This window comes from Alligator mississippiensis, chromosome 5 (genome assembly GCF_030867095.1).
Source record: "Alligator mississippiensis isolate rAllMis1 chromosome 5, rAllMis1, whole genome shotgun sequence".
In the NCBI taxonomy this organism is placed as follows: domain Eukaryota; kingdom Metazoa; phylum Chordata; order Crocodylia; family Alligatoridae; genus Alligator; species Alligator mississippiensis.
Window position 1 is genome coordinate 28209032 of NC_081828.1, and position 13852 is coordinate 28222883.

At 41.2% G+C, this 13852-nt stretch overlaps 1 protein-coding gene across 11 annotated transcripts in view; it reads right to left on the reverse strand.

Annotated features, from left to right (window-relative positions):
* Positions 1-9669: 9669 nt before the first annotated feature.
* Positions 9670-13852, reverse strand: part of SSX2IP (SSX family member 2 interacting protein) — a 40056-nt gene continuing 35873 nt past the window's right edge. For 10 of the 11 annotated variants that reach the window (XM_014594585.3, XM_059728008.1, XM_014594583.3 and 7 more), the window contains 3 exons: positions 13286-13397; positions 10951-11071; positions 9670-10604 (listed from right to left, as the gene is read on the reverse strand). In XM_014594585.3, coding sequence (XP_014450071.1) covers positions 10505-10604; positions 10951-11071; positions 13286-13397 — 333 coding nt within the window. In that variant the 3' untranslated portion in view covers positions 9670-10504. The remainder of the gene's footprint in view (positions 10605-10950; positions 11072-13285; positions 13398-13852) is intronic. The other variant, XM_019489060.2, reaches the window with a different exon arrangement.

Below are 13852 nucleotides of genomic sequence, written 5' to 3' on the forward strand. Positions count from 1 at the left end.
AAATTAAAAGAAATACAATCCTTTACTTCATGTTGCCAGATGTATTTGTAGTTGCTTCCTGGCATTTGGTTCTACCACAGATTAGGATGACTTCGCCCTGGTTATTCTGACCTGGCATTAGACACAAAATGTTGCCTAACTGATAGCAACTCAGTTAACAAAAATGTAATAAACTGCTGCCTCAGTACTTTTTTTTTTTTTTTGGAAAATGTTATTGTCAATTTACCAGAATTTCCTAAAAACCACTGTCAATCTGAGCATAAAATAGGAACTTTTGCACCAAAAAACCCCCAGTATTTGAAATGAAACTCATTACTTGAAAGTGACATTATAGCACCTCTAATGAAATGCTATTATTTATACATACACTCTCACACACTTATACTAGGAAGCCCTTGGGACTTCATTTTCACAATTTGTGAGGAGCAAATGCACCTGATTGCAATGGGAACCATAAAACCTCAGCATTTGGGCCACAAATAGAAAAAAAAATCAGGCCAATAGTGTCAGTAATACTAATCCTAGGCATATAAAAATCCTGAGTCAGGTTTCCTGAAATATTAAGTGTTGCTTAAAAATCATGCTATTAAAAAATAGTAAGTTCTTCTGACATGTTTGAGATTTTAGGATTCATGGACTTTCTTATCATCTATGAGAGCTAAAAATTTTCATTTTAAAGGAAAGATAAGATTCCCAGGTAATAACCCAATTGCAGTACCTGGAGGACGCGTAAAAAGAACATCAAATATTATCTCACACTCAATAAAAATCACAAAAAGAGGCAACTCTGTTACAGACAAATAATTGCAACTGCCCACAAGCTGTACACACATTTATTCCCACAAAAAAGCTTGCTTTTTTTAATTCAGAGAAACAGTGTTTTATTCTTGGCAAAGTTGCAGTGTGTGTAATGCGTCCTTTTAGCTCTGGTCACTATGACCAGGAAATTCTAATGAAGCATACAAAGGTTTCACAAGTATTCTGTAAATATTACATTTCCAAGTAAACATACTATTTAAATGGGAACACCATAATTAAGGACTATAAACATTTTTAGCAGAAGAGGAGATATGCAACTGCAGATTAGCTATAATATTCTAGCTCCCTAATAAACAAGCCAAATTGAGACTATAACAATTCTTAGACCTTCAGATTGCCCCATTTATCCTTAACATTAGGGATCAGTATTTATGTCTCAAGAATACATTGTTATAAAGGAACATAATCTAGATGAATTATTGAGATGAAGGCAATGGGTAGACCTGAAAGAGAAAAATGGGATAAAGAAATGGACACTGGAAATAAAGAAAAATAACTTACTGAGTCTTGCAGGGCATAGAAAGGGTGTCATTTGTATCCCTTGTCCCTCATTTTTTTCCTAATTGAAAATCATCATGATAAAAAAAGGAGGTAAGTAGATTTAGTGCTGGGCTGGTAAATTTTTCACTACCATATTGGAAGGCTGTAAACATAACACTGAAACTCATGATAACTGATTTTTTTTTGTAATTACTCTAATAAAGCTTGAATATAGGCGCAAGGCAAACTTAATTGTAAATCAAAATTTGGATTGAATTAAAATATGTAAATATTTTCCCCTTACTCAACTGTGATTATTTTAAGTGGACAGCAGTGGCTAAAAGAGCAAATGCAATCCTTGACTACATAAACATATTGCATAGAGGTACAAAAGTGTTAAGATTACTGCATACAATATTATAGACATCATTATTGGAATACTGTGTCTAGTTTTGATGTTCTTGTTTAAAAAATGTTATTAATAAACAGAAAAGGGTTCAGAGAAGAGCTACAAGAACAGCCGAAGGCAAAGCTGTAACAATCTCTTTCAGGCCCTGGTGCATGGTGGGGGTGGGAATTATGTTGACCAATGGAGAGCTGGGGGGGAGTCTTACCTGCCTTGGGAGGCAGCTGCTACTGCTGCAGCTACTCCTGTACCAGCATAGGCTCAGGCTGCTGCAGCTGAGAAATAGGCAGTGGCACAGTCTCCCAGAGAGGGAGTTGGGGGGTGGGGGGGACTTCCTTATGCCCTGTTCCAGGGTAGGCAATGTTTTTTGGCCAGAGTGGCAAAAACCCCACAATATGTACCTTGGAAGGTGCTGGAGTGCAGGCATGCCAGAAAAACAAAATGAGGGTGGGCAGGGGTTGGAGAGGGGGGGTATACATGGCAGAACGCACTGCAGATTAGTATATTTAATAATCATAAATGTTGCCTTTGTTGTTGCGTATACCTTTTTTTGTTGAGCATGTTGCAATGAGAGAGAAAAAAAAGAGACAAATAAAAGAGGAGAGAGAGAGAGAGAGAGAGAGAGAACCAGACACACATGCACAAGCACAGAGAACCAGAACACACCCATAACAGACACATACACACACATCCAGAACCAGACACATGTGTGCACACACAGGACCAGACAGAGGCAGACAAACACACAGAACCAGATGTGTGGGCACACAGAGCTGGGCTCCTGGGCCACTGGCCAAAGTCCGCTCCAAGGCGCACGTACACCCGTAGTATGGAGCTAATGCCAGAGCCTGGAGCAGATGTTTGTAGCCAACCCGACTGCAGCTGACCTAGGTTCTGGGTAGCTGCTGCCAACCACGGCAGGGCTTGCAGCTGCCCAGCCACCTGCTGGGAGCAGCCCAGGCTTTGTGGCTGGCAGCAGCTGCCTAGAGCCCAGGCCGGCAGTGGTGTGCCGAGCAAAATGGCCTCGTGTGCTGTGGGTTGCTGACCCCTGCCCTATTCTCACCCCATACTCTTGGATGCAGGTCTGTGCCTACCATGGCAAATCCTTCCTGGGGGGCGTGACACCATTCCACCCTGTCCCCCAGCTACACTGTGGGGTGTGGGATTTATGCCTGCTTAGCTCCTGTGGGGCTGGTGTCTGCCCTGCACCTGCCCTGGCAAAGACTTCTAAGGAAAGGGACTGTATTGCTACCCCCTCTAACATAGATGACATGTAAGTGTTGACAATGAGGTGGAGGGGCACAATTTTTGCTGTCACCACTGACTGCTGCTGCTGCTGGTGCTGGCTATGGCCAGACTGCAGTCCCATGCTCTGGGCCCCACTGTCAGCACAGAAATCTGAGGGAGCACATGCCCCCCATGCATCCTCTGTGCCCTCTAAGTTGGTATCTGGACCTGGTGCCCCGCTTGCCCCAACCCCCTACTTACATTACTGTGAAAGGGCTGGAAAACCTGCTTTACAGCTAGAGACTAAGCAAACTGTGTATTTGGCTTATCAAAGCTAAGTTAAAGTCGTTCACTCAGTTATAACCTATACAGGAAGAAGATTCCTGATGGAGGGCTCTTTAAGGAAGTAGATAAAGGCATGAGAAGAATCAATAGGTAAAGGCTGAAGCAAGATGCATGCAGACAAGAAGGGCAGAATTTTAAGGACAGTTAAACACCAAACAATGGAGTATCTCCATCTTGACAAGTCTGTGTCAAGATTGTAAGTCTTCTGAAAGATATAAAAAGATACATTCCAGCTCAAACAGAAACGTTGGGCTCAATACAGAATTTCACCAACTGATGACTATCTCCTGCGCTGTACAGCTTTTCAGACTAGATGACCTGAGTGGTCTTTTATAGATTGATAGTTCCTAAGGACAAGTTTGTAAAAGGGGTGGGGAGGAAATAGGTACCACAGATGCTGTCAGTTTCCTATCAAAACAGCACAATAAAAATCCATGTTTTAGCTAGAAATTTCAAACAGTCAAACCCAAGCAGCAGTGACAGATTGGAATTCAAATAAGCACACAGACTAACAGCTTTAAAAAGACCTGCGGCCTTGTTGAGCACTCTGATTATTCTATAAATTACTTTTTTATTTTTCTTTCAATAAAAACCTTTTAAATTGATATCATCAGTGAGTTTTATTAGATTATTCAGGATCAGTTCAAATGTACATGGAATTTTTTTGATAATAGCTTGGAGAAGGTCCAAATGCCTTCTAGCATAAGAATAATTCACAGCTATTTTTGTCCGTCGTTAACTAAGGCAGATGGAGAGTCTGCAGAAGCTGTTACACATTCTTCCCAATTGGAAGGATTATATTGCTTTATAGAAGCATACACATAAGGGCCACTGTTCCTTTTAGAAAGGCCTAACTTTAAAATGTGGGGGGGAGGTGGGGAAGAGGAGAGACAATAAGTTCATTTTAAAAAGTAAGGCTGACAAACCATTAAAAAAGCGAGATTAATAAAATAGTTGCAATTAATCGTAATTTTAATTGCAGTTAAACAATGGTCAGCACCTCCCTCCCCCGCCACCCAACAGCCTAGGGCCTGTGCGCCCCCCAGCTCCTCCCCGGCAGCACCAACAGTCCTGACTTACTCAGGACATGCTCGGGTCCTGACTTACTCCGGCCAGAGCAGACCAGCTGGAACCAGTGTGAACAACCCCAGCCTGCCTCACACCTGCTCTAGACTCACCTGCCTATGCTGAGCAGCAGCAGTGACCAGGCAGAAACTGCTTCAGTGCAGAGGAAAAGTGGCCTCTCCCCCTTACCACTGCCCAGCTCTTCTTGCTGTAGCCACCCAAAGCCCATGCCTGGGCTGCCCTGCAGCTCCTCTGCACTGCCACTGCTGCTCTGCTGGGCGGCCTGGAGGTGGTGGTGACGGCAGCAGAGAGGAGCTGCAGGGCAGCCTGGATGCAAGCTTTGGGCAGCTGCAGCAAGAAGGGCCCAGGAACAGTGAGGGGGAGGGGCTGCTTTTCCCTTGTGCCAAGTAGCAGCTTCTGCCCAGCCACTGTCACTGCTGCTCAGTATGGGCAGGTGAGTTTGAAGCAGGGGCGGGGCGGGGCGGGGCGGGCCGGGGCTGTGCACATGGGTCCCAGCTGGTTTGGAGCTGGTCCACTCCACTGGTCAAAAAGACATGCGCGATTAACGCAATTAAAAAAATTAAAGCATTAATTTGTTTTTGGATTAATTGTGTAAGTTAACAGTGATTAATTGACAGTCCTATTAAAAAGATACGGAGATCTGTCACTTAAGAAAGGAAATTCAATGTACAAATTGCAAGCTAAGTAACAGTAACTTCTTTCCCCTAAAATTAACTCATTATTACCTCCAGTAAATCAAATATGGGTGCTAGGGAGCCGCTGAATCAGAATTTCCTAGAAAATGCTGGAGACTGCAAGTGAGAGAGGAAGTGGAAAAAAACTTGGTCATACCCAGCTCACTGTCTCTTTCAGCATCCACATTCTGTCACCATGTGACACAAAACCATTTGATGTGCCAAGGGGTCATAGGCCTTAGCCCATCACAGAAAACTATAAGCCTCCCTTAAGAAGTGAGGCCAGTGAGGACACATCAAATAAATACTTGGAATAATAAAAAAGAAAACAAGGATGGGAGTGAGGTCACAGGTTAATAACAAGGGATTTGGAAGGGGATACTGGCCAGCATCCACTGGCCTCTGAACAGGTTGAGGGAGCCTTTGGACGCCAAGCAGTGAAACTCTGCCCAGAGACACGGAAGGGGGAGTGCCAGGAAGACAGCCTGGGTTTGCCCCAGCCAGAGCTTCCTTCATCGTCTTGTAGATGGCCAGCTTGGCCAGAGCCAGGAAGAGATTGACCAGGAGGTCCTAGGACTCAATTGGGCTGTGGACAGGAATTGTGCAACCAAAAAGGGTGCTGGGAGAAGTGCAGCCAGACCCTTAGCAGGAAGCTCTGGAGGAGGCAGAAGAGGGGCTGCAACCTGGCGCACTCAAGGTAGGCATGCGCCAGGGTCTCCTTCTGTTGGCAAAAGGGAAAGGTGTCGGGGATGTCCATAAAGCAGGCTAGATATATACATGAAGCAATGGCTTATCAGCTGAGGTCCCCAGTGGCTTGTCCATGTGACACAGGATACTGGGCAAGATGGCCCCATAAATGACCCCATAAATGGCAATTCTTATGTTCTAATGTTTTAAGTAGCAAGAGTTCCAGAGCTGTAAAGAGAAGAACATCAGCACAATTCAGGAAAATTTAAGGTTTATACATCCCCACAATTCTAGGGCTGCTCTGCACTGGTTCATGCCTTATACACACACAGTGGAACAGCCTGAGGTTTAGTAAAATAAGAATGAGAACAAGGAGCGGAAAGTCTAGAGAGCTTGCCTGCTTCCAGATAAGTGGGGCAGTGTGGTACGTAGTGCTACAAACATGTCTGTGGTGCCACACATCGCACATTCAAGTGTTCCCGGAGATCCTGGGGCAAAAAAACCCACACAGAAAAAAGGGGGGCAGCACATGTGGATGCAGCATATGCCACCCAAAACTGAAGCCTAGCTGGCTGGGGCTGCACTCCAGCTGCAGGCCAGGCTCCCAGCTGCAGGAGTGACACATGGCTGCAGCTTCTCTGTCCCCCAAGACTCCAGGTAAGTCCGCTGAGGCCAGCAGTTACTGGCCTCAGCCTCCCCAACCCCAGCCAGGGTAACCTGCCACACACCAGAGGGCACGTGGCACAGGCCTTCCCTGGGGACACATAGTAGCAGCACAAGGTGTGCTGTTGCTAGTTGTCCCCGGGCAACCAAATGTCTACGCTCATTCGGACACAGCCCTTGAAGCTTCAGTTAGTCTCTTGGGGTGTTTTTCATATTGATGGTTTTGCTTTACCCCCTCTTTTTAGAGCTCAAAGTTTCTGTTTCTTCAGTTCAGAGAAATTGAGTAGTTACTGAAGTTAAAGAAATCTTTAAGTTCATGAAATGAGCTGGATCTCTTCTGGGCAATTCAGAACTTAGCAACACGCACATACAATTCATATTTATATCATGGTTTAACGGATACACTATTTTATTCCTCCTGCTTCACAGAAAGCAGACGGGGCTCTAGATATCAAAATCCTAGTGCAGCTTTTAATTTTTTGACTATTATGTAATATTGCTACATAATTTGATGATAGTCATTTGTGACCCTCAGTACTGAATCCAAAATAGACAGAGGCCCCCTCTACACATTACAGGTATCTTGCAATTAACTGTTAATTGTGCAATTATCTTGAAACCAGCTACATGTGCAAAGTACTTATCATGCCATAAAAAGCTCCAACCAGCTATAAAGTTAGATCTCAAAAATATGTACTAACTTAAAAGCTGGTTGCTATTGAGCTTCAGTTTGCATGTGTCAGGGTCTCCCAGCAGCTGATGGTGCTTCCAGCTGCAGGGGACTGAGAATCCCCTCCACTGCTGGGGCTCCCAGCCACAGGGGAGCACCATGCACAGCTGGGGCTGGGAGTCCCACAGCTGAGGGGACTCTCAAGCCCAGCAGCTACTAGCTCTGGGTCCCAGCAGCACCTTGAAAATGCAAAGACCCAAAGCTGGCAATGCACCTCGTGGTGCCTGACCCAGCTGGGTCCCAGCAGCCTTGGGGTATGGCTGTGATCTCCGAGCCCTGGAGGTGTGTAGAGCCCCTGGGGCTGGAAGATTGCTTCTGCTATGGTCTTCCAGCCTTGAGGACTCCCTGCACTGACAATAAGACACAACGGGATCTAAGGCATGATCCCACAATTATGCCTCCTGCTACAAATGGCATGGCAGGAGTTGTAATTCTATGGATTATATGCGAGATCCCATAGCACCTTTATCTGCACATGTAGAGGGGCCCCAAGATCATATGAATTCATAGCATCCGAAGAAGTAGCCTGTTACCCAAGAAAGCTTAAGCCTCTGAAGTAGTCTGTAAGGGCATTTTTACACATGCACCAGAAGTAGGGAGAGGCACTTTAATTAGAGTAGTTCTTAGGAGCCGCTCTAATTAAAGCACCCACAGCATCACATGTATTCAGTGTCCCATGCTTCAAAATGGCAGCAGCAGCCCTTTAACTAAAGCTTGTTCAACAAGCTCATCCAATGACCTTTAGTTAAAGCACCTCTGCTGCCATTTGCAGCACGGGATGCTGAATACGAGATGTTGAGGCTACTGAATTGCGCTAATTACCACGCTCCAGAAGACTTAATAGAGTCTGCTGCAACATGCTATAATCACAGTGTGTTGGAACAGACGTCCCACGTCTCCAGGCACCCTAAAGCACCACTCTGCCCTGCCTTCTCCCTGACTTCTGACTAACGCAGCTAACTACGCATCATTTAAGGTGCAAAGTCACTTAGCATCAGTATTACTAGGTGCTGGTTAAAGACTATGTGGCACTCTTACTTCACCAAGTTGACTGTGGGTCAGCAACCAGGTTGCTTTAAAGGAGCTAATTATTGCTCATTTAGAATGGAAAGTGCTCAATTAGGTTTACCTTTTTTCTGAATACAGGAAAACTCCATTTCAGAGTCACAGATCCCTCTCTGAGTCAGCTCATCACTTTAGACAGCTTCTAACAAGTCAAACCCCCTTGTCTCATCCAAGGACTTTTTAAGTATGTAGTGATCTTTTTATCTACAGATTTAAAAGCTTTGGAGAGGCTTGCAGTTTGTTGGGAAACTGGATCCTTGAAGTTAAAAGCTTGCCTATGCTCTTCTGTAGGTCTGTGCTGCGGCTGTTCTGTTTTCTCTTCTGACAGCCTTCAATTAAACTAGGTCAATGTAGTCATATAGGATATTCTAATAAAAAAAACTTACCATAGTTATAAGCTTACCATTTATCAGGTCACTTAAAATATCCATATCACCATCATTAGATATCAGTATTTATATATTACTTAGAAACTCTCCAGCCACCACACACACACTAACCCAGATACATGGGCAGATCTAAAAAAATTGACTTACCAGCCACCAGGAGACTTAACGACATACATGGGTTGAACACAGCTAGCCCTTCCATAGAGGCATAACAAATAAATTAACACTACATTTACAAATTTGTGGCTTCACCTAAGATTTGCCTTACAACTGCACTGGATAGGGTCTGCAGAATTTTCAATTTATTGCAGCTCCTTGGTGCTATTTTTCAAGAAATAAGGGGTTTTGATTAATTAACAAGCTTATTTTATCCTTGAAAAATAATAATTATCTAAAAAGCACCAGTGAAATTGTGTAGCTTAAGAGTCCCAGTAAGTTCTTTACCAGAAAAAAAGTTAAGTTTCTATTTAACACTGCTTAATCACTTCAAAGCAATAGCAGCATCTAGTGGCATACTGGTATTACCTCAGGCATATACTACAGATATTGAATAACCAACTAATTAGATTAGAGGGAGCAACAATTCCATATGTATACAAATGAATTAGTACATTCTGCTTTACTCATTGATTGGGAACTTTAATGAAATATATCCTTTATTGCCTGAGAGTATCAATGTAATATAATGCAATGTCAGCTTTTGCACAGTGACTTCTTGGGGTAGGTCTTGAGCTCATTTCCTTCCCTTAGCCTTACTGAAGTAAAGTTCTCAGGATCTCTCCAAAGACATGGCAGCATTCCTGAATTTGGAGGGAGAGAACGACAAAAAGGAAGACTTACATTTACAAAAATTATGGGGTCATAAGGGTTTTATTTTTGACATATATGAAACAGGACTTTGCAAGTAAAGGCAGACTTAAACCCTAAAAAGCAGGGGATGGTCTGTATGGCCACTACATATGGTTATGAGCGAACTCGATTTCCTTAAGTTGGAGTCCATGCCAAGGAAAAATACACGCATATTTGCCAACATAAACAAATCATTATTCTACAACTGGTTAATATAAATATTAAATCCACAAAAAACATGGAGCTATATTTGTTAGGATATGCTTTGCACATTTATTTCCCAAATATGTTTCAAAGAATTCAATTCTTGACTGAAACACTGACAGTTCCAATACATCTGTAAACAGAATATCACTATAAAACAGTTTAAATTGGCATGTAAAATACTACGATTATGGATGCATGTTTCATTTTGTAGCATCTTAGCATAATCACTTATATTGTATATTTACAAACATATAAAGATCTTGCACTTTAGTCATCTGAAAGATATCAAAGAGGTAATTTCAAATCACACGACTTAATAAATATAGAACCTGTTTTGTTAAAAATCTACTGTACATTCAAGTTGAGGCAAAAAAAATATGACAGTTACAGTTGAGACAAAAATGAATGTTTACCATAATTAAACAATTCCTAAAAGTGCTGCCTCTGCCTGTGATGAAAGGAAACGCTACGGTTTCAGTATTTCATTACAACCAGAAAATTTCATACATTCCTTCATTCACAGAATCAGAGTTCTGTTGCTAGAAAAATATCCAAAGCTTTTATATTTTTAAAATAAAATCTTTCAAAATTACACATAAAGGGCAAGAAACTGTCTTTACAAAAACAAAACAAAGAGCCAGTCACCTCACTTTCCCTCACTTTCCCACATATACCCCCCCCCCCCCACCATCTCTTAACTCTTTGAAAAGAGGACCAAACGCACAACACACTGTTTCACCTTAGAAAGAAAGTGTATGGACACATCTCGTTAACAAAAGATAGCAGAATAGCAGACAACCCTAGGAAGTCTAAGGCAGTTTATTTTCTATGTGCGAGTTTATATGCAGCAGAGTATCAGCTATAATCTTCTTGTGATCTACATCTTGAAGCATTTCTCAGTTTCTTCTTTGTAGATTTCCTCCCACTGATTTGGCTTGCTCTCTTCAGTGGTTTTATTTGATATAGCACATGGACTGCTGGAAAGAAAGTTACAGTGTAACTAGTATACTCTTTATAAATATAAAAAAAAAATGGGATGGTACCTTAAGATTTGTTTAATAATCATCCTTAATAGATTATAATATTTGTTTTATGTATTAGCTTTATATGCTGCCCTTACCAACAGGGGATCAGAGCAGTTTACAATAAGAGAAAGAATAATATATTAAAGCAAATGGGATAAAATATTAAACAAAATTGTTACCGATCAAAACGTTTAGTTCATGCCTTCTCCAATCTAAAAATCACTTTCTCTAGTCACTGTTACTCCAAGTCAATGGTTTCAAACTAAAAAGTAATGATAGGCACTATGTTTTCAGATACCTGCTATAAGGAGTATCCTGAATTGTCTGGCAAAGTTCTGCTGAGGTTGGTACACTAGACAGGGAGCGAGGTTTCTTTTGTTGAGACCTGGTGTTCATTAAATGATTGTCTTGATCAGAACCTGTAAAGAAAAAAGAATATAAAACAGTTGTTAAAAGGACCAATGTAGTTAAAGTATCTAAAGTGATAAATTCTGCAAGTTTTCATTGTCTCAATGAGATAAGAATATAAATAGATTCATTAATGATAATTGGATGGTATTAAAGTTATGCTGAAATTTGGTTTTATAAACACCTTTAAACACTAAGAAAAAACAGGAAAAACGTTATGGGTATGAGTAATTTTTCTCAGACAAGTAGTCACATTAAAGTCAATAAAACTTCTCGTATTTTAAAGTTACTCATATGTGTAAGTGGGTGTTTTCTGGATCAGGTTCCTACAGTGTATTTTTCAGTTGATACATTAAGAGCTCTTCATTATGTCTTACTGCATGCAAAATCACTGAAGTCAACATCAGAGCTCAGGAACTTGCCCAAGGTCATAAAATAACATAATTTATTAACCTTAACACTTATATGAACTATCCTAACTCTTACTGAAATCAATGGGGAGACCCCCACATTGACTTGGGGGGTATGATCTCGCTTAATTCCTTTTCATTTTCAGATTTCATACCATAGAGCAAAAAATTAGGCAAGCAGAATTATCTAGTATTTTGTAGGATTTATACTAGTGTTGTAGTTTCAGAGTTTAACATAAATCTGTAAGGAAAAAATACAATTTAAAAACACTATTCTAAGGTACCTTTAAAGAAGAAAGTATCCAAACGGCATCATGCAGAAGTGATGCTCCTTCACATGACAAAAAATATAAAATCTAGTTTGTCTCTCTCACTCGCACACACACTCCTTCCCCAGCCCCTCTTAGAGCTACAGGTAGGTTCAGAGTATAATTTAAGAGAAAATACATTAAACAAAATTACACACACACACTCTATCAAACATTAAACTGTTCAGAAGTCACAACCAAACTAACAGACTAGTATTTATAATACAAGGCACACACCCAGATTGTTAAAAAACTCTTAATAACCAGTATCCAGACAAACTTAATTCCACCCTAAATTTCTTTTTTTTTCCTGTTACAAAAGAGACAACATCATGCTCAGGAAGCCCACAGAAGAACCAAGGATGTTGTTGATAGAAATGAGATGCAAGAAGGAGCTAAAGTAAGAGAGGCAAGACACTTTGTGGGTAAAGAATGTTAACTTAAGTATATACTTCATGGTAAGGGTTGCCAGAATCTGGAACGGGCTTCCATGGGAGGCGGTACTCTCCCCTACTTTGAGGGTCTTTAAGAGAAGCCTGGATAGGTATCTGTCTGGGGTCATCTGACCCCAGCACTCTTTCCTGCCTAGGCAGGAGGTCAGTCTCGATCTGTTGAGGTCCCTTCCAACCCTAGCATCTGTGAATCTATGAACTTCACATAACAGGTGTTTTGCATTTATTTTTAACTGCTGGCTCCCATGACAAGGATCCATTAACGACTGCTCTCCGTGTGTGTGTGTGGGGGGGGGGGGGAGGGGGGGGGAGAAGCTGTTGTATCTTGTATTTGAGAGCAGACCAATATTATACATACAAATTCAGAAGTCAAAAAGTTAATCCCATGCTCCTAAGAGGCCAAAGGAATAAAAATACAATTAATATTTTTCTAACTACTGTGCAATATGAAACATGTGTATTCTAGAATATTTTAGAAAACATCCCTTTCAACATAAATATTTCCAATACCTTTCCAAAGGAAGTCATATTCATCCCAAATAACTTTGGATATTAACCTGCAATAAAATTATAGGTAACAGAGAAAAATTCCTTTTTTCATCATCCACCAAAAAGATCTCTTTCACTACTACTGTTTTCCAACAGGCCCATTCCACTGAATAAACTGTATGTTTTGTATTATCTCTCTCATACGTAATAGCCAATTTTTCCAGGATGATGTTCTTATTTTCAACCCTTCTTTCTTGCTTTTTAGATCTCTGTATGTCATCTTACTTTCCTTTCTTATTAGCATTCACAGACTCATTTAATTCAGCAGTCAGTTATGCTCGTTACTTCTCAAGAACTCTGTTGGCATGTATATGATTTTCACCAGGTCCCTTCTCAAAAAGTTCATATGCAAGCAAGATGTATGCATTCACTTGTCCTACCTTCCATGTAGACAAACTTTATTTGTATGGGAAATAAAGTATTTTTACAAATCTTTTTGTATGTATCTTCCAGCTAAAAGAGGACACGGTAAAAGAACTAATTAGAAGACTGAATTAAATACTTGCTTCCTGAGGTAGCACTTTGAGTTTTCACATTTTCCGAGTACTTGGAATCACAAGTCATGCTTAGAAACTGCTGCTTCAGCCATGTTCCTCTATCTTCTTCAAAGGCCTGCCTCTAAAAAAGGAATATCAATATATTTTGTACAGACAGTAGTTTGTTTATACCGATTAACATACTTTGCATCTACAACCATGAAGGGCAATTCATTCGTATTCAAGGGGAACAGGCTGCTTAACACAGAACTACAGCTGGCAGAGCCTGACAAGGGTTATTTTTAAGGGTGGTTTGTTTCACAAAGGTCTGCCTAAAAAAAAAATCATTTAAAATATATCTTTGCTCTAACTTTTGTCTCATTTAGTGCACATGACCTCTTTCCACTGCCTCCTGGACTTGCATGGGTGTGACATTACCAGCTATATGGTACTCTCACTTTCCATGGACCTGCCAAGAAGGACCACTGCTCATCCCTCAATCCCAAATGCCTTTTGGAATGGGAAATAAGAACTAGAAAGTACTTGAGACTACTCCCACCCAAATCTAGAATGAAGGAAGAACAGGAAGGATTTCTT